Below are 26382 nucleotides of genomic sequence, written 5' to 3'. Positions count from 1 at the left end.
AATACTGTCAGGATGTTACATAGACCGTGCTTACAAGAAAGTGAGCAGGGACCATTGGCTGATCGCTGCATAGATCCTGCCTGGGCGTTGCCAGGAGATGCATCATGAACAATACCTATTACCTAGAGCTTGTATTTTTTGGTGGTGGTGGGTGAGAGTTGCCCGATTCAGTGTGATCGACATAGAACTCTGTATTACGCTACATCCGTGTGAAATGGTTTGTGATTCACAGTCTGGCTGCGCAGTGGCGGACACGGACAGAAGGGGCCCCTGTGCATGAACAGAATATGGGCCCTTTGCAGTGCAGGAGCTCATCATAGTGCACAATTTCACCTACTTTGGAGATGGAGGTGGCCCCCTTCTTTTTGGGTCCCTGTGTGGCTGCACCAATGATGTCTGCTCCTGTGGTCCCGGGTCTTCTGACCCTATTGCAGGATTTTACAGCTGAACATGGGCCCTTGTTATCTAATGTAATTTCCTTTCAACTATAGTATCGAGACTGTCGAGAAGAAGCATTAAAGTTCCTGTGCGTCTTCCTCGAGAAGATAGGCCAACAATCACAGCCATATGCTTTAGAAATTAAGGTAAGGTCTTAAGTCTTATAACTTTCTAAGGAACTGTGTTAAATTTCACACTTTATTTTATCACCTCATTAATGTTAGAGTGCTAAGAATAAGGGTACATGGTGGGCGCATAATTTTCTTTATTTAAAGGGAATCTGTCTTCAGCTATGGAATCTCATAGCTGCATAATATAGATTCAGGGACCCTGATTGCAGCGATGTGTCACTTACTGGACTGCTTGTTGCAGTGTTGATAGAATCCTTATTTTGTCTGATGTAGATGTAGCAGAGCTAAAGGTACCTTCACACTGAGCAACTTTCCAATGAGAATGACAACGATCCGTGACGTTGCAGCGTCCTGGATAGCGATCTCGTTGTGTTTGACACGCAGCAGCGATCTGGATCCCGCTGTGACATCGCTGGTCGTAGCTAGAAGTCCAGAACTTTATTTGGTCGTCAGGTCAGCGTGATTCGTCATGTTTGACAGCAAAAGCAATGATGCCAGCAATGTTTCTTCATGGAGCTAACAACCGGCGAGAACGATAAGTACGTCACTGGATCGCTCCTGCATCGTTCAGCTGTTGCCGTGTTTGACGTCTCCTAGCGACCTAAACAGCGACGCTGCAGCGATCGGCTCATTGTCTATATCGCTGCAGCGTCGCTGAGTGTGACGGTACCTTAAGACTTCTGAGTTGTGTATGCCCTCACTCACACCCCTGACTGGCAGCTTCCTGTGTACACTGCATTGTGTGCAAACTGCCAATCAGTGATGGGGGCAGGGTTACACAGATTAGCCTGACTGGCCTGCACGTGAGCCCTAGTCCTCTAGTGATAATCTCCTGCTGATAAAAGCGATTGCATTGAAACTATGGTATACAACTTAGTAAAGGTACCTTCACACTGAACAACATTACAATGATAACGATAGCGATCCGTGACGTTGCAGCGTCCTGGATAGCGATATCGTTGTGTTTGACACGCAGCAGCGATCAGGATCCTGCTGTGACATCGCTGGTCGGAGCTAGAAGGCCAGAACTTTATTTCCTCGCTGGATCACCCGCAGATATCGCTGAATCGGCGTGTGTGACGCCGATCCAGCGATGTGTTCACTGGTAACCAGGGTAAATATCGGGTTACTAAGCGCAGGGCCGCGCTTAGTAACCCGATGTTTACCCCGGCTACCATTGTAAATGTAAAAAAAACAAAACACATACTTACCTTCCGGTGCCTGTCACGTCCCCGGCGTCCGCTTCCCTGCACTCCTCCTGCATCCTGTGTCAGCGCCGGCCGGCTGTAAAGCAGAGCACATCGGTGACGTCACCGCTTTGCTTTACGGCCGGCGCTTACACAGGATGCAGGAGGAGTGCAGGGAAGCGGACGCCGGGGACGTGACAGGCACCGGAAGGTAAGTATGTGTTTTTTTTTTTTACATTTACAAATGTAGCTGGGGTAAACATCGGGTTACTAAGCGCGGCCCTGCACTTAGTAACCCGATGTTTACCCTGGTTACCCGGGGACTTCGGCATCGTTGGTCGCTGGAGAGCTGTCTGTGTGACACCTCTCCAGCGACCACACAAGGATTTTCCAACGATCACGGCCAGGTCGTATCGCTGGTTGTGATTGTTGGAAAGTTGCTGAGTGTGACGGTACCTTAAGTAACACATCACTGTAGGCTCTCGGCTCCTCGATTATGCTACTCTCAGATTAAATTGCAAAAACCTGTTGAGAGATTCCCTTTAATACATCTGAAAATACCCTGCATTTATTTCTGCTTCATATTAGATAGATGATTGAAGTGATAGTCCACACCAATGAGTAATGAGGAGGTGCTAGTAGTGTTATGGTGTACATTGTGACATGCTGGTCTCTTAGGGGACAAAGGAGCTTTCTGGCTGTGTTATGGGAGTTCCATGGTGTGCTGGCCCTTTGACGGGGGATGTGGTTGCATGTTGACCCTGTGACGGGGGATACCGTTGCATTCTGACCCTGTGACGGGGGATGCAGATGCTTTCTGGCCCTGTGACGGGGTGCGCATGCATACTGGCCTTATAACGGGGGATGTGGTTGCCTGCTTGCCCTGTGACGGCGGGAAGGACACCGTTGCATGCTGGCCCTGTGACGGCGGGAGGGACACCGTTGCATGCTGGCCCTGTGACGGCGGGGGACACCGTTGCATGCTGGCCCTGTGATGGTGGGGGACTCCGATGCATGCTGGCCCTGTGACGGCGGGGGATACCGTTGCATGCTGGCCCTGTGACGGCGGGGGATACCGTTGCATGCTGGCCCTGTGAGGCGGGAGGGACACCATTGCATGCTGGCCCTGTGACGGCGGGAGAGACACTATTGCATGCTGGCCCTGTGACTGGGCATGCGGTTGCATGTTGACCCTGTTACGGCGGCGGATACCGTTGCATGCTGGCCCTATGACGTGGGATGCGATTGCAAGCTGGCCCTGTGACGGGGGGATGCAGTTGCATGCTGGCCCTGTGACGGGGGGGGATGCGGTTGCGTGCTGGGCCTGTGATGGGGGATGCAGTTGCATGCTGGCCCTGTGACGTGGGGGACGCTGTTGCATGCTGGCCCTGTGACGCGGTTGCATGCTGGCCCTGTGACGCGGTTGCATGCTGGCCCTGTGACGCGGTTGCATGCTGGCCTTGTGACGCGGTTGCATGCTGGCCCTGTGACGCCGGGGACGCGGTTGCATGCTGGCCCTGTGATGCGGGGGACGCGGTTGCATGCTGGCCCTGTGATGGGGGATGCGTTCATGCTGGCCCTGTGACACGGGGGACGCGGTTGCATGCTGGCCCTGTGACGGGGGATGCGGTTGCATGCTGGCCCTGTGACGGGGGATGCGGTTGCATGCTGGCCCTGTGACGGGGGATGCGGTTGCATGCTGGCCCTGTGACGGGGGATGCGGTTGCATGCTGGCCCTGTGACGGGGGATGCGGTTGCATGCTGGCCCTGTGACGGGGGATGCGGTTGCATGCTGGCCCTGTGACGGGGGATGCGGTTGCATGCTGGCCCTGTGACGGGGGATGCGGTTGCATGCTGGCCCTGTGACGGGGGATGCGGTTGCATGCTGGCCCTGTGACGGGGGATGCGGTTGCATGCTGGCCCTGTGACGGTGGGGGCACCGTTGCATGCTGGCCCTGCTACATACTTTAGAATACTAATCTTGCTAAATCCTTGGTGTATATAACATGTACCTCCACGATCTTTTTCATGATATTCTCTTTAGGAATGAACCATTTTTTACATTACCCAACTCTAAGGTTTCCTTAAAGCCCGGTTTGATATATGTTCAGCTTAATTGCTGTATAAAAGTTATACTTTTTAAACCATGTTTTGTATTGCAATGTCTCTATTTTCACACCTTTTTTTTTTCTCTGCCAGTGAATGTTAATGCTGAATTGGGCTGCAGTTGTAGAACTATATGTCTCCATAAGGTTCAACCTCTTCAGATTCTCAAGAATGCAATCCATCAAAAATACAAACCTTTCATTATGCTGTTATTAGTTATTTTTTTTGCATCTGCACCACAGCCTCTGTTAGCAATTTTTTTTTCTTCATTTATATCTCCTGCTTGGTAATTTTTCCTGTCAAACTGGTGAACACTTCGGCAAAATTTCATGAGCCACATTATAAATCTGATGGGCATTGGTGGAACTTATAAAAGAATTTGATAATGTGTTGCATTTTATTTCATAGATCTATTAAAGGAAACCTGTAACTAACTTAATGTATTTTTTCCCAACAGAAAATATGTGTCATCGTATACACGAAAGAAAAGTATGCCAAGTGCAAAGTGGCCGCGCTAGACCTTCTGATTAAGGTAACGATCAGCGTTGTTACATGGTGGAATAGTCTCTGGCGAAAAGTCACACTGTGCGTACAAACATGGCTCAGTGGAGGATTGGGGAAAACCTTTTTCTCTTTGCTTTTGCTAGTAGATATTCTGCCATCTGGCCTCCTACAGACATCTGTACAGATTGATATAAGGCCATGTTCACACAGTGCGTTTTTTACCGCGGAACCGCGGCGGTTTTGCCGCTGCGGTTCCGCAGCTGTTTTCCATGCAGGGTACAGTACACTGTACCCTATGGAAAACAGGACACACTGTGCACATGGTCCGGAAATTGTAAAAAAAAAGACGCGCTGAATAGCTCCCGGAAAAAAGAAGGAGCATGTCAATTCTTTTTCCGGAGCCGCAGCGGTTCTGCACCCATAGACCTCCATTGTGAGGTCCAAACCGCAGTAAAACCCGCAGATCAAAAATATATCTGCGGGTTTTACTGCGGTTTGATGTGCAGAACCGCTGCAGCAGGAAGTGCGGGGAGCGGGCGGAAGTGCGTGGGCGGAGTGTGGCTGCCCCCCCGTGCTCCGATCCCGCCCCGCCGTGCTCCGATGCCCCCCCCCAGTGCTCCGATGCCCCCCCCCAGTGCTCTGATGCCCCCCCCGTGCCCTAATCTCCCCCCCTTATACTCACCCGGCGTCCCGGTGTCCGTCCGGCCGTCTTCTCCCTGGGCGCCGCCATCTTGCAAAATGGCGGGCGCATGCGCAGTGCGCCCGCCGAATCTGCCGGCCGGCAGATTCGTTCCAAAGTGCATTTTGATCACTGAGATATAACCTATCTCAGTGATCAAAATAAAAAAATAGTAAATGACACCCCCCCCCCCTTTGTCACCCCCATAGGTAGGGACAATAAAAAAAATAAAGAATTTTTTTTTTTTTTTTTTTTCACTAAGGTTAGGGTTAGGGGTAGGGTTAGGGGTAGGGTTAGGGGTAGGGGTAGGGTTAGGGTATTTTCAGCCATTTTAACCCTAAAAAAATTCCTAGAAAACACACAGACTCTGGCTAGAAAACTGCATCAAAAAAACGCATCAAAAAACGCATCAAAAAAGGACCAAAAAAAGGACCTGCGTTTTCTGCCAAGAGCTGCAGTTTTTTAAAAAACAGTCAGGAAAAAAAAAGGATGGAAATCCTGAACGTGTGAACATACCCTAAAGGTTTTGGGAAAAGATTCAGTGACTGACAGCCATCTATGAATGCATACTTATACAGGGAAGGCAGTCAGTCAATGATTAGGACCACCCAATTACATACAGAGACCCTCTGTCACATGTGGATTTTATCCTAGAAAGTTTGCAACCATCCCATTCATATGAAACGACCCCATTCAGATAAATGGGAGTTGTTGTTTTTTCAGCAGCAGAAAATCTGCAACTTGGGGGTATTACCTGCAGCATAACTTATTTTTTTGTGTTGAAATCCCTGCTTATTCTGAAGTGGGCGGTCCTAGTCAGTGATTGACATCCGTGTATATTTATAGAAATTAGCCAAAAAAAAGTTGCACTCTGTAGTGCTAAAGCATGTCAATATGAAATAAGAATAGCAATACTGCTGCTGGATACTAGGAAAAAATTAGACACTTGGCTCATAATTTGGCCCATTCATGCATGCCCAGCAGCCAGCGACAAGGCGGTCTCAAATTTGCTGGGTCCTACGTGTCTAGTGTGGTGTCACCCACATCGCAACTCTCAGGCCCGCAGGCAGGACAATATCCCGTGTCACCTTCAGGGTGCTCCAGGACTGTTTCTGGCCATTTCCCTCCTCACCCCTCTCCTCGGAGAAGGCTGAGAGGAAGACTGTGGTCACCAGCGGTGACCTCCCCCCTTTTCTGAATGGGTTGATGCCATCTACGGTGTGGGAAGAAGGATTTTCGTCTACAGCGACCCTCTCCACAAGGGCCCCTGGACAATCCTCACCTCATGTGCAAGTGGAGCCGGACATCCCTCAGGTACCAGCAGTATGTTGCGCTTATGCGCTCCGTCTCTACACCGGGTCTGCGGCGTCCGCACCTCTTTTGTTTTCACATGGCGCATTCCCTCCGCCAGTTATATCGCTGCCCAGCACTCTCACTTTCTCTGTACCAACGACTGGACGCAGCACTGAATATGGCGCCACTGCACGACAGCGGCCATTTCTCCTTCGCCACATTGGGGGACACAGGACCGTGGGTGTGTGCTGACACTAAGTAAATACAAAAAGGGTTAGCTCCTCCTCTGCAGTATACACCACCCACTGGCTCTGGATAATACCAGTTCTTGCTTAGTGTCCGTAGGGGGCACACTGCGGCCGATCTCCCCCAAAACTTCAACAGGCGAGCATGGCGAGTTTACTACCCGTACCCTCTCCTGCGATGTGGGATGTTCGGCCGTGAACTAGCCTTGTGAAATCCTAGAGGAGCGAACCCTTAGGATACACAGATGCCACCTTCCATGAGCACAGTCCGGCCGCCCTCCCTCTGCACCACCACTGAAGAACAGCAGTGCTGCATGGAGCTCCCCAGTCCCTCTCCACCTCCTCATCAAGAGGGCGGCGGATTGAGGTTGACTGCACCTCCCCTCATACCTCGCCTGAAGAGGACCATAAGCGGTGAGTCTGGCAGGGTTGGGGGGGCTGCTGAGCGCACCGCGCGCCCGGCCGCATCTTGCGGCCGGACACAGCTAATTTAGTCCCCGACTTCGGCTCCAGCTAGGCCGTGTCTACGCCCACAGCGCGCGTCACGCGCGAAGCCCCGCCCACTGGTATAGCTCTTCTCGCACACTGCGAGGAGCGCTCCACATACTCTCTGCGGCCATCTTTGATGCGAGGAAACCTTCTGGACGTCGGCTGCACCTTCGCCCCGTCACAGCACTGCAACAGGACACAGGACCTGGGTAGGTGCGCTGCACACTAACACAGACCCTCCTCCTCCTGCACACAGAGTGCTCTGCTTTTTTAGCTGCACATTAGCCCTGCACGGAGGTTAGCAGTACAACATGTCTCTGCCTAAACCCTCCAAAAAGTCTGCAAAAACACATACGGTGTTCTTCACTTCTTGCACCTCCTGTCAGGCTGCGCTACCAAGCAGGCATGCTGCTCGGCTCTGTAATGCTTGTGACTTTAAATGTGCTCAGGAGCCCCCCGCCGCAAACAAGCCCACGGTGACCAGTCCCCCTGAGGGGGCTTTGTCACTTTCGCAATCTATGGCTTCTTTGACTAAAGCTATCGAGTCCCTCCAGGATCCAACCAGGAGCAGGACCACTAATCCGCCTATTCAGGAAACTTCCCCTATGGCTGCGGAATCTTCAACCTGCAGGGGTCGCTCTCATTCTAAGTACAGGCGGCCATCTAGGAAGCGCGTCCATAGCTCGTCCCCCAGGCTCTCTGGTGCCTCGGTGTCCGTTAGCTCCGCTGCCCGCTCTCGCTCCCCAGGCACCTCTTCCGACCAGGACTCTGAACCTGGAGTCGCCAGGTTTTCAGAGCTGTATAGATAGTCTCATTGAGGCCGCCAACCAGTCCCTTCAGGTTGATGAAGAACCGGTGACCTCCAGTATGGATAATTCGGTGTCCTTCAAAAGGACCAAACATACTCGTAGGGTGTTTGCCAATCACCCGGAGTTCCAGGACATAGTCCAGCGACACAGGGAGCGTCCAGACAAACGCTTTCAAGGCCAGAGATCTCTGGAGTCCAAATATCCTTTTTCTCCTGATCTTCACAAACAATGGACTGAATCCCCTCCTGTGGATCCTCCTGTTTCACGTTTATCCTCTAAAACCCTTCTATCCGTGCCGGACGGGTCTACTATCAAAGATCCCACAGATCGCCTAGTTGACAGTCTCGCCCGTTCAGCTTTTGAGGCTAAAGGCTCGGCACTTATTCCCTCCTTCGCGGCTACCTGGGTAGCCAAAGCCGTGACTTGTTGGGCAGACTCTCTGCATAAGGCCTTACAGAATAGTGATCTTCCTTCTGACATAGCGGAGCTAGAAAATCAAATTTCCTTGGCTGGCGATTACTTAGTAAACGCTTCCCTGGATGCGGCGAACTGCTCTGCACTTACGGCTTCAAACGCTTTGGCGATTAGGAGAGCGCTATGCTTGAGGAACTGGCGAGCGGACTCCGCATCTAAAAAGTCCCTCACATCTCTGCCATATCTCAGTGGCCGTCTATTTGGTGAAAAGCTGGACAAGCTGATTTCAGACGCTACAGGGGGAAAAAGTATTTCCCTCCCCCAGCAGAGATTCAGACAACCGTTCCGACGACAGCCGCAGGCTCGTTTTCGGCTTTTTCGTGGAACTTGCGCATGGCATTCCTCGGCCAGTTCCCCTGGTTCGGGGCGCCGCGCCGGCAGAGACCAAAGCCCTCAGACGTCATACAGGCCCAACCATTCCTGGAGGGGCCGCTCCACACAGCCTAGGTCCAGGGGATCTAGACCCCAACCATCTTCTAAATGACTCGCAACCTTGTCTGGACGACACTAGCAAAGTAGGCGGACACCTTCTTTTGTTTCGTCATGCCTGGCTCGCAGTCGTTCATGACGAGTGGGTCAGGGATCTGGTGTCCTCCGGTTACAAAATCGATTTATTTTTTTTTTCCCTTCCCCCTTCCGACCCGGTTTTTTGCTTCTCGCCCTCCCGAAGCGGGAATGCGCGCTTGGGTTTTTTTTCCCAGGCCATCGTGTCGCTCCACCAAGACGGAGTGATTGTCCCTGTCCCAGAGGATGAAGGGTTCCGCGGTTTTTATTCAAATCTGTTTATGGTCCCCAAAAAGGATGGAACAGTCAGGCCCATCCTGGACCTAAAGCTCTTGAACAGATTTGTAAAAGTCTGTCATTTCAGGATGGAGTTCCTCCGTTCCGTCATTGCCTCGATGGAACAAGGCGAATTCTTACCATCCATCGACATCCGGGATGCGTACCTCCACATCCCAATCTTCCTACCTCACCAAAGGTTTCTTCGCTTCGACGTCGGACAGGAACATTTTCAGTTCACGGCCTTGCCTTTCGGCCTCGCCACCGCTCCCAGAGTTTTCACAAAGGTTATGGCGGAGGTCATGGCCATTCTGCATTCTCCGGGTCTAGTAGTGCTTCCCTACCTAGACGACCTACTGGTCAAAGGTCCGCATCCGCATTTCCTTAGATACTCTTTCTCGGCTGGGCTGGTTGATCAATTTTAAAAAAGTCATCTCCTGTTCCAGCTCAACGGATCTCCTTCCTGGGCATGACCATGGACACCTCCCTAGGGTTGGTGCTTCTTCCTCAGGACAAGCTTCTTCAGCCGTCCCCCTGTTCCATCCGTTTTGGCATGAGGATTTTCGGGAAGATGTTGGCCGCAATGGAGGCGATTCCATTTGCGCAACTACACCTCCATCCCCTCCAGCACGCTCTGCTGGACACATGGGACGGGAGTCCATATTCCCTCGACCGACTGTATCCTCTCTCTCCTCAGGTCAAGCAGACACTCCAATGGTGGATGCTCCAATCCTCTCTTCTCCAAGGGAGGTCCTTCCTCTCAGTCCATTGGCTGGTAGTCACTACCGATGCCAGCCTCCTAGGCTGGGGAGCGGTCTTTCGCCATCACACTGCCCAGGGAACCTGGACTCATCACGAGTTTGGCCTTCCAATCAATATCCTGGAGATAAGTGCGATTCGGCTGTTCCTAAAGCGGCTCCATCATCTCCTAGCAGGCCGCCCCATCCGTATCCAGTTGGACAATGCCACGGTTGTGGCTTATATAAATCATCAGGGGGGCACCCGCAGCAGAGCTGCAATGCGTGAGGTAGAGCACATCCTTCGCTGGGCCAAAAACAACCATTCGGTCATATCAGCTGTTCACATTCCAGGAGTGGAGAATTGGGCCACGGATTTCCTCAGCCGGTAAGGTATTGCCTCAGGAGAGTGGTCTCTCCATCAGGACATATTCCAACAAATCTGCCTTCGTTAGGGTACTCCGGACGTAGACTTTATGGCTTCCTGGTTCATTGCCAAGGTACCTCAGTTTGTGGCCCGTCCCGGGACCCCAGAGCAATCGGGTCGGACGCGCTAGTCCTTCCTTGGAGTCAGTTTCGCCTTCTTTACCTGTTTCCCCCCTGTCCCTGCTTCCCAGAGTTATCAGGAAAATAAGGGCAGAGGGTGTCCCGGTAATTCTCATCGCCCCGGATTGGCCACGCTGGGCGTGGTATGCAGAGCTGGTCCAACTCATCGCAGACGTTCCTTGGCGCCTACCAGATCGTCCAGATCTACTTTCTCACAGCCCGATCTACCACCAGAACTCAAGGGCCCTGTGTTTGACGGCTTGGCCGTTGAATCCTGGGTTCTGACTCAAGCAGGTTTTTCCCGTGAGGTAGTTTCCACCTTGCCCAAAAGCCGGTGTCATCGCGCATCTACCATCGGACCTGAAGGATCTTCTTTGGTGCAGAAGCAGAGGTCGCCCTCTGATGGTTTTCAACATCCCTACCATCCTGGATTTCCTCCAATCCGTTCTGGACTCGGGGCTTTCGCCGAGTTCCCTTAAAGGGCAGGTCTCGGCCTTGTCAGTCCTTCTTCAATGAAAAATTGCTTCCAAACCTCAGGTCAGAACGTTCTTTCAGGGAGTCTCTCACGTGGTGCCTCCCTACAAAGTGCCTCTAGAGGCTTGGAACCTTAATCTGGTCCTAGGTGTCCTGCAGGAATCTCCCTTAGAGCTGTTGCAGGACATCTCTCTACCTCTCCTTTCATGGAAGGTGGCCTTTCTCGTCGCTGTTACCTCAATCAGTCGAGTCTCGGAGTTGGCAGCACTTTCCTGTCGGACGCCGTTCCTTACGTTCCACCGGGACAAGGTGGTCCTCAGACCGTCCCCTACTTTACTCCCAAAGGTGGTGTCTTCCTTCCACCTCAACGAGGATATCGTACTTCCGTCATTTTGTCTTGCTCCAACACACCGCGTGGAGAAGGCTCTTCACTCCCTGGATCTTGTCAGAGCTCTCAGGAAGTACGTGTCTAGAACGGCACCTTTTCGCCAGACGGATGCTCTGTTCGTGCTCCTGGCAGGACACCGGAAGGGACTGGCCGCTTCTAAGTCGACAATCACCAGATGGATTTGGTCGACTATTCAAGAGGCTTACCGCGTCAGAGGCAAGCCTATCCCTGCGGGTCTCAGGGCACACTCCACTCGGTCGGTGGGTGCTTCTTGGGTCATTCGGAATCAATCGTCTGCAGAGCAGGTTTGCAAAGCTGCGACCTGGTCTAGCCTGCACACCTTTTCAAAGCATTACAGTGTCCGTACTCCGGCATCTTCAGATGCAAGCCTGGGTAGGCGTATTCTGCAGGCAGCGATAGCGCACCTGTAGACAGCAGGTGCCATAAGTTTACACTGTTGGGTTGTTATTTCCCGCCCAGGGACTGCTTTTGGACGTCCCACGGTCCTGTGTCCCCCAATGTGGTGATGGAGAAATAGGGATTTTTGTGTACTCACTGTAAAATCCTTTTCTCCGAGCCACTCATTGGGGGACACAGCACCCACCCCTGTTTGGCTTGTTGCCTATGATGAGTGTTTTAGTCTCTGATATGTTGTTCCTACGGTTAAATCTTGTTAATTTCCTACTGCTTTGCTACGAACTGGTATTATCCAGAGCCAGTGGGCGGTGTATACTGCAGAGGAAGAGCTAACCCTTTTTGTATTTACTTAGTGTCAGCCTCCTAGTGGCAGCAGCATGCACCCACGATCCTTTGTCCTCCAATGAGTGGCTTGGAAAAAAGGATTTTACGTTGAGTACACAAAAAAAATCCTATTTTTTTCTTCATCCCCCTTCTTCTGTCTTGACCAGAGCCACGCCCCCTCTTTAAGCGCACATATTTATCGCGTGCTTTCTCCCCTCTCATGGGATCTCCTCTCCCTGCCCTGTGCACTCCTCTGGCGGCATAGCCAATAAAAGGGGCCACTGCTCGCTTATTCTGTCAGACGTGGCCAATTTTCATGCTCGGACTAGGACCTTTGTTATTGCATTTTTTTTTCCGGTCCTGTCATTGCGGGTGCCAAGGCTTCGCATTATGCCCTGTCCTCTATTAATTTAACCCCCGGCTTTGGGCTTTCTCCCGGACTCTTGTGTAGCCACGCCCCCTTACAGGACCCCAGCCAATCAGCGGTCACCTTCCACTTAGCCATGCCCCCTTACCGGACCCTCGACCAATCAGGGCATGCCGCACGCTTAGCCCTGCCCCTTTCGATGAGCGCGTTTTTCTTGGCATAATGAGAGGGTGTGTTTTCTTTACCCCTCTACCCCTCTCTCCCGGTCACCTGAGAGATGCCCCCCTTTTAGTGTGTCTCTGTCTGCAAGACGTGTGAAGACTCGTGCAGTGTCTGTCATTATCGACTTCCAGCTTCAAAGGACACAGCAGGTATCCATCACTAACCTAAACTGGTTCTGGGGGACACTGCAGCCTGACCAGTTTCAGCGCCATCTCTGTTAGCAGGTAGGACCAGCCCAGACTGGTTATTTTCTCTCTTCACAAGGGCTTAGCTATCCCCAGCAGGTGCCCTAGTCCCTCACTCATGACCTATCTCAGGGAGGCCCATTCCTGTCCCTATATTCCACTACGCCTGTTCCATCTGTAAAAGGGAAGTGGCATTCAGGCCAGTTTTTTTGTTTTCTTCTGGCTGTCCTGCAGCCCCTCAACCATGTCTACACAGAAGCCCTCTAACGCCCGGGATGAGAGCCCCCCCCCTCCCTCCGGAGTGGGCTGTTGCCATGTCACAGTCGGTCTCAGACCTGACAAAAGATTCACAGTCCCTGGTCCAGGTCCTGGAGCGACTTCCACATTTGTTTTCTGCCACCAGTGCGACAAACGTCTCTCACGGTGATTCGCACGCACCTAACCGCGACCTTCACCGTGTCAAATCGTCTACAAAGCATAAGTGGCCGCCTTCCCATGCTCCCTCCTCGGTCTTCTGCCACCAGTGCTACGAACGCCTCTCACGGTGATTTGCACGCACTTGACCGCAACCTTCACAGTAACAAATCGGGTCCAAGGCAAAATAAGCGGGCTCCTTCCCATGCCCCCTTCTCGGAGGTGGTTGTTGGATCGGATATGAATTCCCAGTCTGAGTCATATACGGACCAGACCCAAAAGATGCAAGAGATGTTCTATAGCCTCATCTTGGCAATTTGCCCAAAATTCTGTACCTAAGGGAGGACGAGGCACTTGTTCAGGAGCACTCTGTTGTCTGCAAACGGGTAAAATGTCCTTCCCGGCATTTTCCTAATCACAGGGGATTTGTGATGATTATGTCTAAATACTGGGAACACCCTGAAAAGCGCTTCTCAGGAAGGAAGAAGCTATGCATTCTCTATCCCTTTAGCCCAGATCTTGTTGATAAATGGGCAGAATTCCCTCATGTGGATTCGCCGGATTCACGCCTGTCTTCCAAGACAGTCTTATCTCTACTGAATAGTGCATCTCTTACGGATTCTACGGATAGACAGATTGAATCCTTGAAGTCAGTCTTTGAGTCAGCTGGTGCCTCTCTCTGTCCCATATTTGCCTCCACCTGGGTGTCAAAATCAATGTCTGCCTGGGCAAGAATGCTCTGTTAGGGTATTCTAGGCTCCTTCTGATGAGCTGCCAGATCTGGCAGATCAGATTGCCCATGCCGGCAAATATCTTGTGACTGCTTCCTTTTGATGCGGCTAATTCATCCGCCATGGTTTCCAGCAACATCGTTACTATACACCGTATTCTCTGGCCTCACTGGCTTTGCCTGCCAAGGCCCTAGACCTTTTAGATCCAAGCTGGACGGATGTCACCGGCGGGAAAAGCACCTCGCTTCCCCGGTCCAAACCTAAAGTCCTTTTAATAGGAAAAGGTTGCTTCAATCTCAAGAAAAATCGACTTTTCTTCCCCTCCAGAAAGACGTTTCCCTCTGTCTCGCCCGCCAAGACATATTTCGCAGGCCCCAGAGGTTCTTCAGGCTGTCTTTTCCCTACCAACACACAGGAGTGATCGTACCCGTCCCCAGGAATCAACGGTTTTCGGGGTTCAACTCTATTCTTTTCATAGTCCTGAAGAAAGACGGTCCGTTACTTCCGTTTTTAGACCTCAAGTGATTAAAATGTCACGTTCGGATCTGCCTTTCAGAACCGAGTCCCTACTTTTGGTAATCACTTCCATGGAACCGGGAGAATATCTTCTCTCTCTTGTTTGTTCAGCATCAGAGGCTCCTAAGGTTTGCGATCCAGGAGGATCATTATCAGTTCACGCCCCTCCCCTCTTTCGACCTGGCCTTTGCTCCCAGACTATTCACGTCATGACAGCATCATGAACATCCTTCACTCCAAGGGGATTCTCATATTTCCTTACTTGGACGATCTTCTGATTAAGGAACCGTCCCGCTGAGACTGCGACAAGAATCTTCAGTTTTCTCTGGATTCTATGGTCCATCTCGACTGGATTATCAACAGAGAGAGGTTCTCCCTCACCCTTACAGCACGTGGTGTTTCTAGGTTTAAGGTTCGACACGATCCAAGCCCGTGTCTTCCCTCCAAAGGAGAGGTTTTCATCCCTCTACCAGGGGACCTGTACTCTAAAGCGACCAGCTCCTCTCTCCCTACGGTCTTGCAGGAGAGTTTTAGGGAAAAGGATTGCCGCCATGGAAGCCGTTCCTTTTGCCCATTTACATGGCCCTCTGGTCGTCTTCAGACAAGAGGACCGTCTCCTCGGATGGTCCACGTGCTTCTACCTCTCCAGGTGAGGCAGTCCTTCACCTTCATCAGTCCAATGAAGGAAGTCCTTCCTTCTCCGGTGGCAGGTTATCACCACCGACACCAGTCTCCTCAGTTGGGGAGCTGTTTTTTTTTCTTCGTCACACAGCGCAGGGCCGCTGGAACACCCTTGACGCCGCTCTCAATCTACTGGAAATCAGGGCAATTTTCTTTGCTCCTTGCCCTGGCATACTCTTCTTGTCAGCCAGCCGGTCCGCATACAGTCGGACTACGCCACGGCCGTGGCTTACATATATCGTCTAGGCGGAACTCGCAGCAAACTGGTTGTGATAGAGCAGCAATAGCGATTGGATACTAATAAAACTTAACTTTTATTCAATACTAAAATGTACAAAATAGACTATTACAAATAATAAACAAAGGGAACCAGGGACCAGTGATAAATAGTGCCCTTAACCAAAACACAGAATGGGGAGAAAAAAATAGACGTAGACATACACTAAATTAAAAATTGACTGTACTGATAGTCACCATATAGTCAATGGAGACTTAGACAAAGGTAGCTAATGATACACAAAAGACGGGATGCAAATGCTAAGCGTAGCTCTCAGTAATCCTGTGAAAACGTGGTGTCCCATATAGTCATTGGGGACCATGTCCACGTATAAAGATACCACAGGAAAACACCATGGACAGAGAGTCTAGCCTTTATGGACCCCTATTGTTGAGCAAGTATAGCTACAAAGCGCACAAAAACGCCATAACCCGTTACTGAAACCAATGTATACCGGGTACTAGTACAAGTCAATGAACCAGCGGCACGTCACTGATGCCTCAAAAGATGTAAATGCATAGTACACATGACCACATAAAAAACGGAACCATGCAACCTCACAGTATACTCATGAGCGTTCCAAAAATGGCCTGTGTGTTCCTTATGCCTTATTGTGTGAGAGCGGCATCCTCTCTGGGTGTTCCCTTAATTGCAAAATACATGCAAAATGCCCAACCAGGTGCCGCCTACTACTACAGGCAAAGTACACCACACGTATAGCCCACTGTTGTGGGTAGATCTCACCAGAGTCTGCCGGTATGCTCTATCATGGCGAAGACATTCAGTGTGGTGGGGTACCGGTGAGGCCGTGACGTGGTTGTGATAGAGGTAACAAGGATTTTGCATGGGCGGAATCTCACGTTTCTGCCATATCAGCCGTGCACATTCCGGGGGTAGAGAATCAGGCAGCCAATTTTCTGAGCCATCAAGGTCTCACTTCGGGCAAGTGGTCGTTCAGTCCCGCCATCTTCATCCACATATACAGAAATGGGGCTCCCCAGACGTCGTCCTCATGGCGTCTCGATGAACTATGAGGTTCCTTGGTTCGTTACAAGGTCCCGGGATCCACTAGCCATTTGTTGCGATGCTCTAGTAATATCGTGGTCTCAATTCCAACTGCCTTATTTTTTTCTGCCTCTCCCCTTTTTCCCGAGAGTCGTGAAAAGAATTAAGGCAGAAAGGACCCCTGTAATCCTATAGCTCGACGGGCCAAGATGGGCCCGGTGAACATACTCTGGATGCCCCCTGGAAGCTTCCAGGCTGTCCAGATCCTCTCTCTCAAACCCCCTCTTCCACCAGAGTTCACAGTCTGAGTTTATGAGCATGGACGTTGAGGCCGTAGTCCTGAGGGAGGCTGGTTTTTACCATGATTAGGACCAGAAAACCAGCATCCTTGCATATCTCTACAGATACTGAAAGGCTTTCTTCTGGTTGGGGGGTTGGGAAGGACAAGGGATTGGTTCCTATGTCCTTTTCTCCATCGTCTCATTGGGGGACACAGGACTGTGGGTGTATGCTACTGCCGCCAGGAGGCTGACACTAAGTAGGTATAAAAAAAAAAGTTAGCTCCTCCTCCATAGTATACACCTTGCCACTGGCCCTGACAGCTCCAGTTTATGCTTAGTGTCTGTAGGAGGCACATCTCTGGGTTTTCCCAGATGTTTTTTTTTTCTTTTTTTCTCTGAAGATAAGACAGGGGCGACGGACCCTTTTGAAGGGGTCCGATCTCCCCAAACCAACAACGGGCGAGCACGTGGAGTGTCGCCTCCACGTATCCTCTCCCGCGACGTGGGATTTTTTTGCCGGACTAAGAACCTGACCACCCTGAGGTAACGGAACCCTAGGTTGTACAGGCATTCATTCCTTGTCCGTGCAGCCTCCACTTCATCACCAATGCACGACTACGGTGTTTAAAGGAGGCAGACGGTCCCTCTCCTCGCCTTCTGAAGGGTGTAAGGAGTTGGGGTGCCTGCACCGTCTTTTAATATTTATATATGTATATATATATTTATATGTGGATTTTTTTATGTCTAACCTTATGCGCTGTCAGAGGGCTGCACAGGGGGGGCTCCTGCTTCATTGCGCGTTATGCTGGCGACTATATCCGGCGCTGTGCTGGTTTCCAGCATTTTTCCCCACAAGCAAACTTCAGCAGAGGCATGGGCGGAAGTCCCGCCCCTTTTTTAGGCGGTTTCCTGTTCGCCTGAGGCATTATGGATCTTGTAGTCTGAGCATGGGCGGAAGTCCCACCCCTTTTTCGGCGGCTTCCGGTTTTCTCTGTACAGCCTGTGGCATTATGGGTCTTGTAGTCTGGGGGAAGTCCCGCCTCCATGGCGTCGGTTTACTTCCGGTTTCGAGCACCCAGCTTTCCCGGGAGAGCAGGGGAAAGAGTAAAATCTAGATCCCTGCTTCGGCCTAAACCGGGTCCATGTGCGGTAACTCCTCCCACTTTTTCAGGCATCCGCCCTGTGAATTAGTTTATATGTGTGGTTTGCACAGGAGACATGGTTCAGTGTTTGAGAGCATACGGGGACACAGGACTGGGGTAAGTGCTACTTCCCTCAGCCTGACAACAGTTTTTGTTCTAGACCTAGTAGCTCATAAGGAGATACGGAGCATAGCAGCAGCAGCTGCAGCAATAGAGTCATCATGTCTAGAAACCCTAAGACTCACTCAGTTCTGTATTCCTCATGCATTACCTGTCGGTCTGCTTTTCCGCATGCGCAAAGTAACCATCTCTGTGAGGCTTGTGATTCCGAGCGCGTGCAGGAGCCCCCGTCTGCTACCCTGCCTGCTACCCCGCCGGCTATCCTGCCGGGTGTGCCTGTACCTGGGTCGGCAGTGTCTCCCCCTGAGTGGGTTATATCATTAACGCAGTCTATGGCGTCTCTAACAAAGGCGGTTGAGTCCCTTCAAGCCCCTGTCAGGGACATTCATCCGCCTGTTTTGGAAAGATCCTCCGATTTTCAGGATCCTCCGGCCTGCAGGGGCCGTACTCCCTCTAGGCAGACACAGGGGAAACGATCCCACACAGCGTCTCCCGGTCCGTCAGGTGCATCAGCATCTTTGAATCCTGTCTCTCGATCTCCCTCACCTGCGGAATTGAGTGAGCACGGTTCGGACTATGACTCAGAGGGGTCTTTTGATTTAGAAGCTCCTGGTTATCAGGAATCTGTTGACAGTCTCATTGAGGCCGTTAACCAGACTTTGGGAGTAGAGGATGTGGCCACCTTACCTTCTGGTCATAAGGTGTCCTTTAAGAAATTCAAGCAACCTCATAGGGTGTTTTCTACTCATCCTGAGTTTGAGGATTTAGTCCAACGTCACATGGAGCGACCAGATAAACGTTTCTTAGGCCAGAAGGCCCTAGGTGCAAGGTATCCGTTCGCTCCAGAGCTTTGTAAAAAGTGGGCAGAATCCCCTTCAGTGGATCCTCCCGTGTCCCGTTTGGCCTCTAGTACGTTGCTGTCTCTTCCTAATGGCCACCGGGTCGAATACCAAAGTACCCAGGTTCGTTGCACGGTTTCGAGATCCAGGAGCAATTGCCGTAGACGCACTAGTCCTATCTTGGAACCAATTTCGTCTTACATATCTGTTTCCCCCTCTGGCGCTGCTTCCAAAGGTCGTCAGGAAGATCAAGTTAGAGGGAGTTCCGACAATTCTAGTCGCCCCAGATTGGCCTCGGAGGTCATGGTACGCAGACCTAGTTCAGCTGATCATCGGGGTTCCTTGGCAGCTACCAATGCAGCCAGATCTTCTGTCGCAGGGGCCGATATTCCACCAGAACTTAGAGGCCCTGCGTTTGACGGCTTGGCCGTTGAATCTTGGATTCTGACCCAGGCCGGTTTTTCTCAGAAAGTAGCCTCAACTATGGTTAATGCTCGAAAGACAGCTTCAGCACGCATTTACCACCACACCTGGAAAGTCTTTCTCTCATGGTGCAGGAAGAAGGGTCTTCCTCCTCTTCGGTTTTCCATTCCTAATGTCCTAGCTTTTCTCCAATCTGGTCTAGACTCAGGTCTCGCTCCAAGTACCCTTAGGAGGCAAATATCCGCCTTATCGGTTCTTTTCCAGCGCAGGATCGCTACCAATCTCCAAGTAAAAACTTTTTTGCAGGGAGTCTCTCATATAGTCCCTCCTTACAAAGCTCCGATAGAAGCTTGGGACCTTAATTTGGTCTTGAGTGCTCTTCAGGAACCTCCATTTGAGCCCCTCCAAGATATTCCTTTAAGGTACCTTTCTTGGAAGGTTTTGTTTCTGGTAGCTATAACATCCATTAGGCGGGTATCGGAATTAGCGGCCTTGTCCTGTCAGGCGCCGTTTCTACAATTTCATCAGGATAAGGTGGTGCTGAGACCAGCACCTTCCTTTTTGCCAAAAGTAGTCTCCTCATTCCACATTAATGAGGACATTGTCTTGCCTTCTTTTTGTCCTGCGCCTACACACCGGGTGGAAAAAGCTCTCCATACTCTAGATTTGGTGAGAGCTCTGAGAAGATACGTTTCTCGGACCGCTTCCTTTCGAAAGACGGATGTTCTGTTCGTTCTTCCTGCGGGTCATAAAAAGGGACTCGCAGCCTCTAGATCGACCTTAGCCCGATGGATAAGAACCACTATTCAGGAGGCCTACTGTATCAAGGGTGCAGCCATCCCGGCTGGGATCAGGGCACACTCTACTCGGGCGGTAGGGGCTTCCTGGGCGCTTCGGCACCAAGCTTCAGCAGAGCAGGTTTGCAAAGCGGCCACTTGGTCCAGCCTGCACACTTTCTCTAAACATTACAATATCCACACTCAGGCCTCTGCTGATGCAAGTTTGGGAAGGAAAATTCTTCAGGCTGCGGTATCGCACCTATAGGCGGTAAGTGCCTAGGGGTTTTCTTCCAGTGAGTCTTCTTCCCACCCTGGGACTGCTTTGGGACATCCCACAGTCCTGTGTCCCCCAATGAGACGATGGAGAAACAGGGATTTTTGTGTTACTCACCGTAAAATCCTTTTCTCCGAGTCGTTCATTGGGGGACACAGCTCCCTCCCTATTCATTTTATTTGTCTATGGGGTTGTTCAGACAGTAGTATTATTCTAGACATGTTGTCTTTGCTCTAATGCTGTTTTGTTTTCTCTATCTCCTACTGCTTGTGCACCAAACTGGAGCTGTCAGGGCCAGTGGCAAGGTGTATACTATGGAGGAGGAGCTAACTTTTTTTTTTTATACCTACTTAGTGTCAGCCTCCTGGCGGCAGTAGCATACACCCACAGTCCTGTGTCCCCCAATGAACGACTCGGAGAAAAGGATTTTACGGTGCGTAGCACAAAAATCCCTGTTTTCTCTTCCATTTTTGGTTCTCTACAAGCAGGTCTTGACTCGGGTCTATCGTTTGTCAAATCTTTTCCAACGAAATCTGACTTCTCGTTTCCAGGTAAAGACCTTTCTTCAAGAAGTCGCCCACCTGGCACCTCCTTAGGCTATGTGCACACGATGCGGATTTGCTGCGGATCCGCAGCGGATTTTTCCGCGCATAAACGCTGCAGATCCGCACTGTGATGTACAATGTTATTCAATGGGAAAAAAAAGCTGTGCGGAATTGCTGCGGATTTCAAAGAAGTGCATGTCACTACTTTTGTGCGGATCTGCAGCGTTTCTGCACCCCTCCATGTTAAAAATCCGCAGTGGCAAAATCCGCACAAAATCTGCATCAATTCCGCATAAAAAACGCACAAACGCTGCGGATTCTGCCCGGAGATGCGGATTTTGTGCAGAAAATTCTGCACCTCTTTTCCTACATGTGCACATAGCCTTATCGTTTTAACATGGATCCATGGGTTTTTAACCTTGTCTTTAGCGTGCTCCTGCTGAGCCCATTCAAGACATCATGTTTTCTCTCCTGTCGTGGAGATTTGTCTTTTTACTTCCATTACATCCATCAGGAGAGTCTCCGAGTTAGCGGCATTGTCCTGCCGTTCCCCATTCCTGATTCTACGTCAGGGCAAGGTAGTTCTCAGGCCTGTTCCTTTCTGCCTACCTAAGGTGGTCTTTTCATTTCACATTAATGAAGGTATTGTCCTTCCTTCTCTGTGTCTCTCTCTGGTCCATCCCCTGGAGAGGTCCCTCCACAAGCTGGATCACGTCAGACCTATCCGAGTCTACTTTTCAAGGTCTGAACCCTTTTGTCAATCTGATGCCCTGTTCGTCATCTCTGAAGGTTGTTGTAACGGGCTCCCAGCTTCTACGTTCACTATTGCCATTGGGTTCGTTCAGCAATATTGGAGGCATACTGCGTTCAGGACGAACAGCCTCCTCCGGGAATGAAGGCTCACTCCCCTCGGCGGTGGGGCCTCCTGGACTGTTTGTCACCAGGCCTTGGCTTTTCAGATTGTAAGGCTGTGACCTGGTCATTCTTAGAGGGTTCATAGTGATGCCTCGCCTGAGGCAGACCTGGGAAGGAAGGTGCTGCAGGTGGCGGTTATGCAATGGCCGACCCTGAGTCTGTTTTTTTTTTTGTTTTTTTTCTTTGCTTCTTTTCTGTTCCCCACCCTAGGGACTGCTTTGGGACACCCTATGGTTACCTGTGTCCTGCAATGAAGCGATAAAGAGAGAATTTTGGTAGTCACCGTAAAATCTTTCTTGGAGCCTTCATTGGGGACACAGCACCCTCCCTAATTGTTTGTACCATCATTGGGCCTGTGTGACTTCGTTGTTCGGTTGGTACATAAGTTGAGTTTTTGGTTCCTTCTCCTACTGCTTTAACACTAACTGAGGTACTTTGTGCCTGTCGGTGGGTGTATACTGTGGAGTAGGAGCTATTTTTCTTTTTTTGCATAGTGTCAGCCTCCTAGCGACAGCAGCATGCACCCATGGTTACCTGTGTCCCCCTATGAAGGCTCCAAGAAAGAGATTTTACAGTGAGTACCAAAAATCCTTCTTTTCCTAGTATTCAGAAGCTTTCATATTGACATGCTGTAGCACTGCAGAGTGCATTTCTTTTTGTTTATTGTATATGGAGATGGCTGCTCCTAGTATGCACCTGTTCACACTAGTTTGGAAGTGCCAGCCAGTCTTTTGTCATTTACATATATAAATAGGTGCCAATCACTGAAACAGGATCAGAATGAGCAGTGATATTATTGAAATCCAAATTGTATTTTTAGGGTTAAAAGATTCAGTACAATCTGTTCAGCTCCTCCTAATCTCTGTTATGCTAGTAAATCAGACTGCATGGTCAGTTTGTCAGGTCTTTTTAAATAACATTAGTAAGCTAGAAAAAAAAAACTATTTTTTTTCCTTTTTGTCCCTTTTTGGATTTCCATTTCTTTTCCATCACATCTTCATTGTATTATGCTAGAAAGATGCAAAGCAGATTGCAGTGCACATCACGGCCACTAGGTGCACAGATAGGAACATGAGGAGAGTAGCACAAAATCATTGTATTTTCAGAGCTGGTCGTCTTTCATCATTCTTTTTGGGATATGGTGAGAATAAGAGGACATACCAGTATATACATTTTTTCTAATAAATAAAAGACACAGGCCAATTTTGCAAGGACATCAGGTTTTCAGGCATTATTCCTTTAGCTGCCCATACATATTTTACACTTTTGACATAATAAACCCTTGCCTGTGTCCATCACGTCAGTAGGGAGTGTATGAAGGTGAGTCAGGAGCTGAGCCCGCTCTATATGTGGCAGGTATCTGCTGCGTTACACATCTGCGCTATCTCTGATCCTGACCGTTTAACCTCTAGAATGCTGCGGTAAAATGTGACCAATATGACCAATGGGATCAATATAGGACTACTGTCGTGTATTATACCGATAATCAGATGATCATGTCACTGAAACAATGTCAAAAATCAAGTGTACATTGTTTATAAAATTTTTAAAAAGAAAAACAGTTAGGGCTCGCTCGCACTGGCGTATTTCTACTTCGCCTCATTGGGGGAAACAGACCATGGCTTCTCTGAGTAAAGCGATTGCATCCCTCCGTGGATCGGACAGCTCCCATGATGGAGGTAGATGGATCCCCCTCTACAAGGAAGCCATCGGTTACTAGGGGCCTCAAGCATTCTTGAAACGTGCAGGAATGTGGGAAATGGATCCTAGTATGTCTACCGACCAATCATGCACCTTGGCATCCAAGAACTCTCTCCCTCTCGGAGTCTGTAGCGACAGGTCCCTTAAAGGGCACCGATCTCCCCACACCATCAACAGACGAGCACATGGAGTGTGCCTCCATGTATACTCTTCTGCTACGTGGGATGCCATACCTGGGCTGATTTTTAGGGGCGACGGATCCCTTAAAGCCCACCGATCACACCACACCATCAACAGACGAGCACATGGAGTGTAGCCTCCATGTATCCTCTTCTGCAGCCAGATCTAATGCCTCACAAACCAGCCCCGTCCACCCCGGGGCCTGGACTCAGTGGATGTAAAGAGGCACCTCCTTTGGCATCCGTGCAGCCCCCACTGCATCACCATTGTTTAACAGATGATGCAAGGAGGCGGACAGTCCCTCTTCACTTCCCTGTAAAGGGGATGGTGGATCGAGGGTTCATCACTTTAACCTTACACCGTCCAAACACAGCAGTGGCAGCAAGAGATGGTTTATTCTGACCTGCTGGATACAGCTGCGCATCGCTTTGTTCAGAGAAGCCATGGTCTGCGTCCCCCAATGATTGGCTGGGAGAAAAAGATTTTGAATTTTTTAAATCTAACTAAGGGGGTGACAAAGGGGCATTTGATCTACTTTTTTATCACTATAATGGGGCCCATCACAGTGATTAAAAGGAACCAATAGGAAAAATGTCCTATTGTTGCTGGGTACCAGCTGGCAGATCTTGGTGGGCGCACTACGTATGCGCCCGCTATTTTTTTTTTCCAGGAAGATGACAACGGGCCAGGGGACAGATCAGATGGGCTTGGGTATGGCAGGATTACCGGGGGGGGGTGTCTCATGGGGGATAATTTCTGTCTCCTCTGACATGTATATCTTGTCAAAAGAAAGATCAGTCATTGAAGCAGCGGTCAAACATTTATTTTTTGTGATCAGGCATTGGAAAATCTGGCCCTGATCATGTTCTCCGGGGATTTTCCATCTCTGGAGGGCGCTACAGCCTTATTCCCCCGATCACCATTTTAAAACCCTTAGTGGCCGCCGTTTTATCGCGTGTCAGATAGCTATAGACCAGGTATCATTTTTATTATTGTTTCCTTTAATTTAGCCAAATACCCTAGGACATGTGTGTGTATATTTTTGTTCTGTTTCTGTCCATGCTAGGGCAGTCTCACACGTCCAGATAATTCCAGTACCGGAAAAATTGGTACCGGAATTATCCGTGTCCGTGTGCCCGTGCGTTTCTGTGGCACATCAGTGTGGCACACGGGCGGCGCACGTATGCCGCCTGTGTGCCCACTGGGTACCACACGCACCGTGCAGTAGACAGCGCTAAAGTTTAGCGCTGTCCCCTGCATCTGGTGCTGAAGCTGCCATTCATATCTTCCCTGCAGCAGCGTTTGCTGTAGAGAAGATATGAATATTCCTTTTTTTTTTTTTTTTCTCGTGTTTAAAATAAAGATCCATGTGCCCACCCCCCTCCCACCCGCTGTGCGCCTGCCCGCTGTTCTTAAAATACTCACCCGGCTCCCTCGCTGGCTGGCGCTGCTTCCTGTCCTGGCCGCATCTTCTACTGTATGAGTGGTCACGTGGGGCCGCTCATTTACAGTAATGAATATGCGGCTCCACCCCTATGGGAGGTGGAGCCGCATATTCATGACTGTAATCGGCGGCCCCACGTGACCACTCATACAGTAGAAGATGCGGCCAGGACAGGAAGCAGCCACCACCTTGCATCTGCACAGATGCATTGATTTCAATGTGTCTACGTGTGTCAGGCCGGTTTCACATGTCAGTGTGTCAGAGCCACTGACGTGTGAAACCGGCCTTATCTAATGCAAGACCTCCTTTTATTTCATTTCAGTTATTGCAACTCCTGAAGAAGTCCTACAAAATCGAGGAATTTAAAATCTTTGAAATTTTTAACAAATTTTATGGTGAACTTTGTATTAAAAGCAAATTATCAGATACAGGTAAGAAATGTTACAATGTCTAGACTTTCATAAAGCACTTTGGTAAGAACAGCGAAATAAGCAGACAATGATCTATCCATATAAGATAGGTGGTCTGACATCCGGCGCTCCCATCGATCAGATGAAAACTGCTCTGGCAGTTACTGGAACTGAGCAAAGTACATGCATTTCCATGAAAGGGAGATAAAAAAAAAAATTTACAGGCTGCTGGGCTCTATACCATACGCCCCTTACTTCCAGCCGCTGCTGGAGCAGTTTTCAGCTGAGTGCTAGACCACCTCCTGATGATCTCATCTATGAATAGATTATCATTTAAAGGGAATCTGTCACCAGGTTTGTCCCATATGAGATAAGACCACCACCTTTCAGCCCTGATATACAGCATTCTATAATGCTGTATATCAGCCCGAATCCTGCCTGTAAGACAAGCAAAACACCTTTTATTATAGTCTCCTATGGGACGATCGGGTCCGATGGGTGTCCCTGTCTTGGTCCGGTGCCTCTTTTCTTCCTGGACAGTTTATGGTGCAACGTGGTGTTGAAGGATGGAACGAGACATGATGTCCCATATGGGCTTGTTCAGGTCTGGGAAATGGGCTGGCCAGTCCATAGCATCAATGCCTTCATCATGCAGGAATTGTTGACACACTCCATCCACATGAGGCCTAGCATTGTCATGCATCAGAAGGAACCAGGGCCCACTACACCTGCATATGGTCTCACAATGGGTCTGAGAATCTCATCCTGGTACCTCAGATACAACCCTCCAAATAAATGTCTCCCCACACCATTACTGAAACACTGCCAAACCGGTCATGTTGGTGGATATTGTAGGCAGCAGAACGATCTCCACAGTGACTCCAAATTCTGTCACGTCTGTCACATGTGC

General features: G+C 50.1%; 1 protein-coding gene across 1 annotated transcript in view; it reads left to right on the top strand.

Moving 5' to 3' along the window:
* The window catches only part of PRKDC (protein kinase, DNA-activated, catalytic subunit), a 448603-nt gene that overhangs the window by 7268 nt on the left and 414953 nt on the right, over nt 1-26382 (top strand). The window contains exons 3-5 of the mRNA XM_069731310.1: nt 492-584; nt 4320-4394; nt 25385-25493. Coding sequence (XP_069587411.1) covers nt 492-584; nt 4320-4394; nt 25385-25493 — 277 coding nt within the window. The remainder of the gene's footprint in view (nt 1-491; nt 585-4319; nt 4395-25384; nt 25494-26382) is intronic.

Source organism: Ranitomeya imitator, chromosome 6, assembly GCF_032444005.1.
Source record: "Ranitomeya imitator isolate aRanImi1 chromosome 6, aRanImi1.pri, whole genome shotgun sequence".
Classification (NCBI taxonomy): Eukaryota; Metazoa; Chordata; class Amphibia; order Anura; family Dendrobatidae; genus Ranitomeya; species Ranitomeya imitator.
Note: the sequence above shows the minus strand (reverse complement) of the source record. Positions and strands in the feature narration are given on the sequence as shown.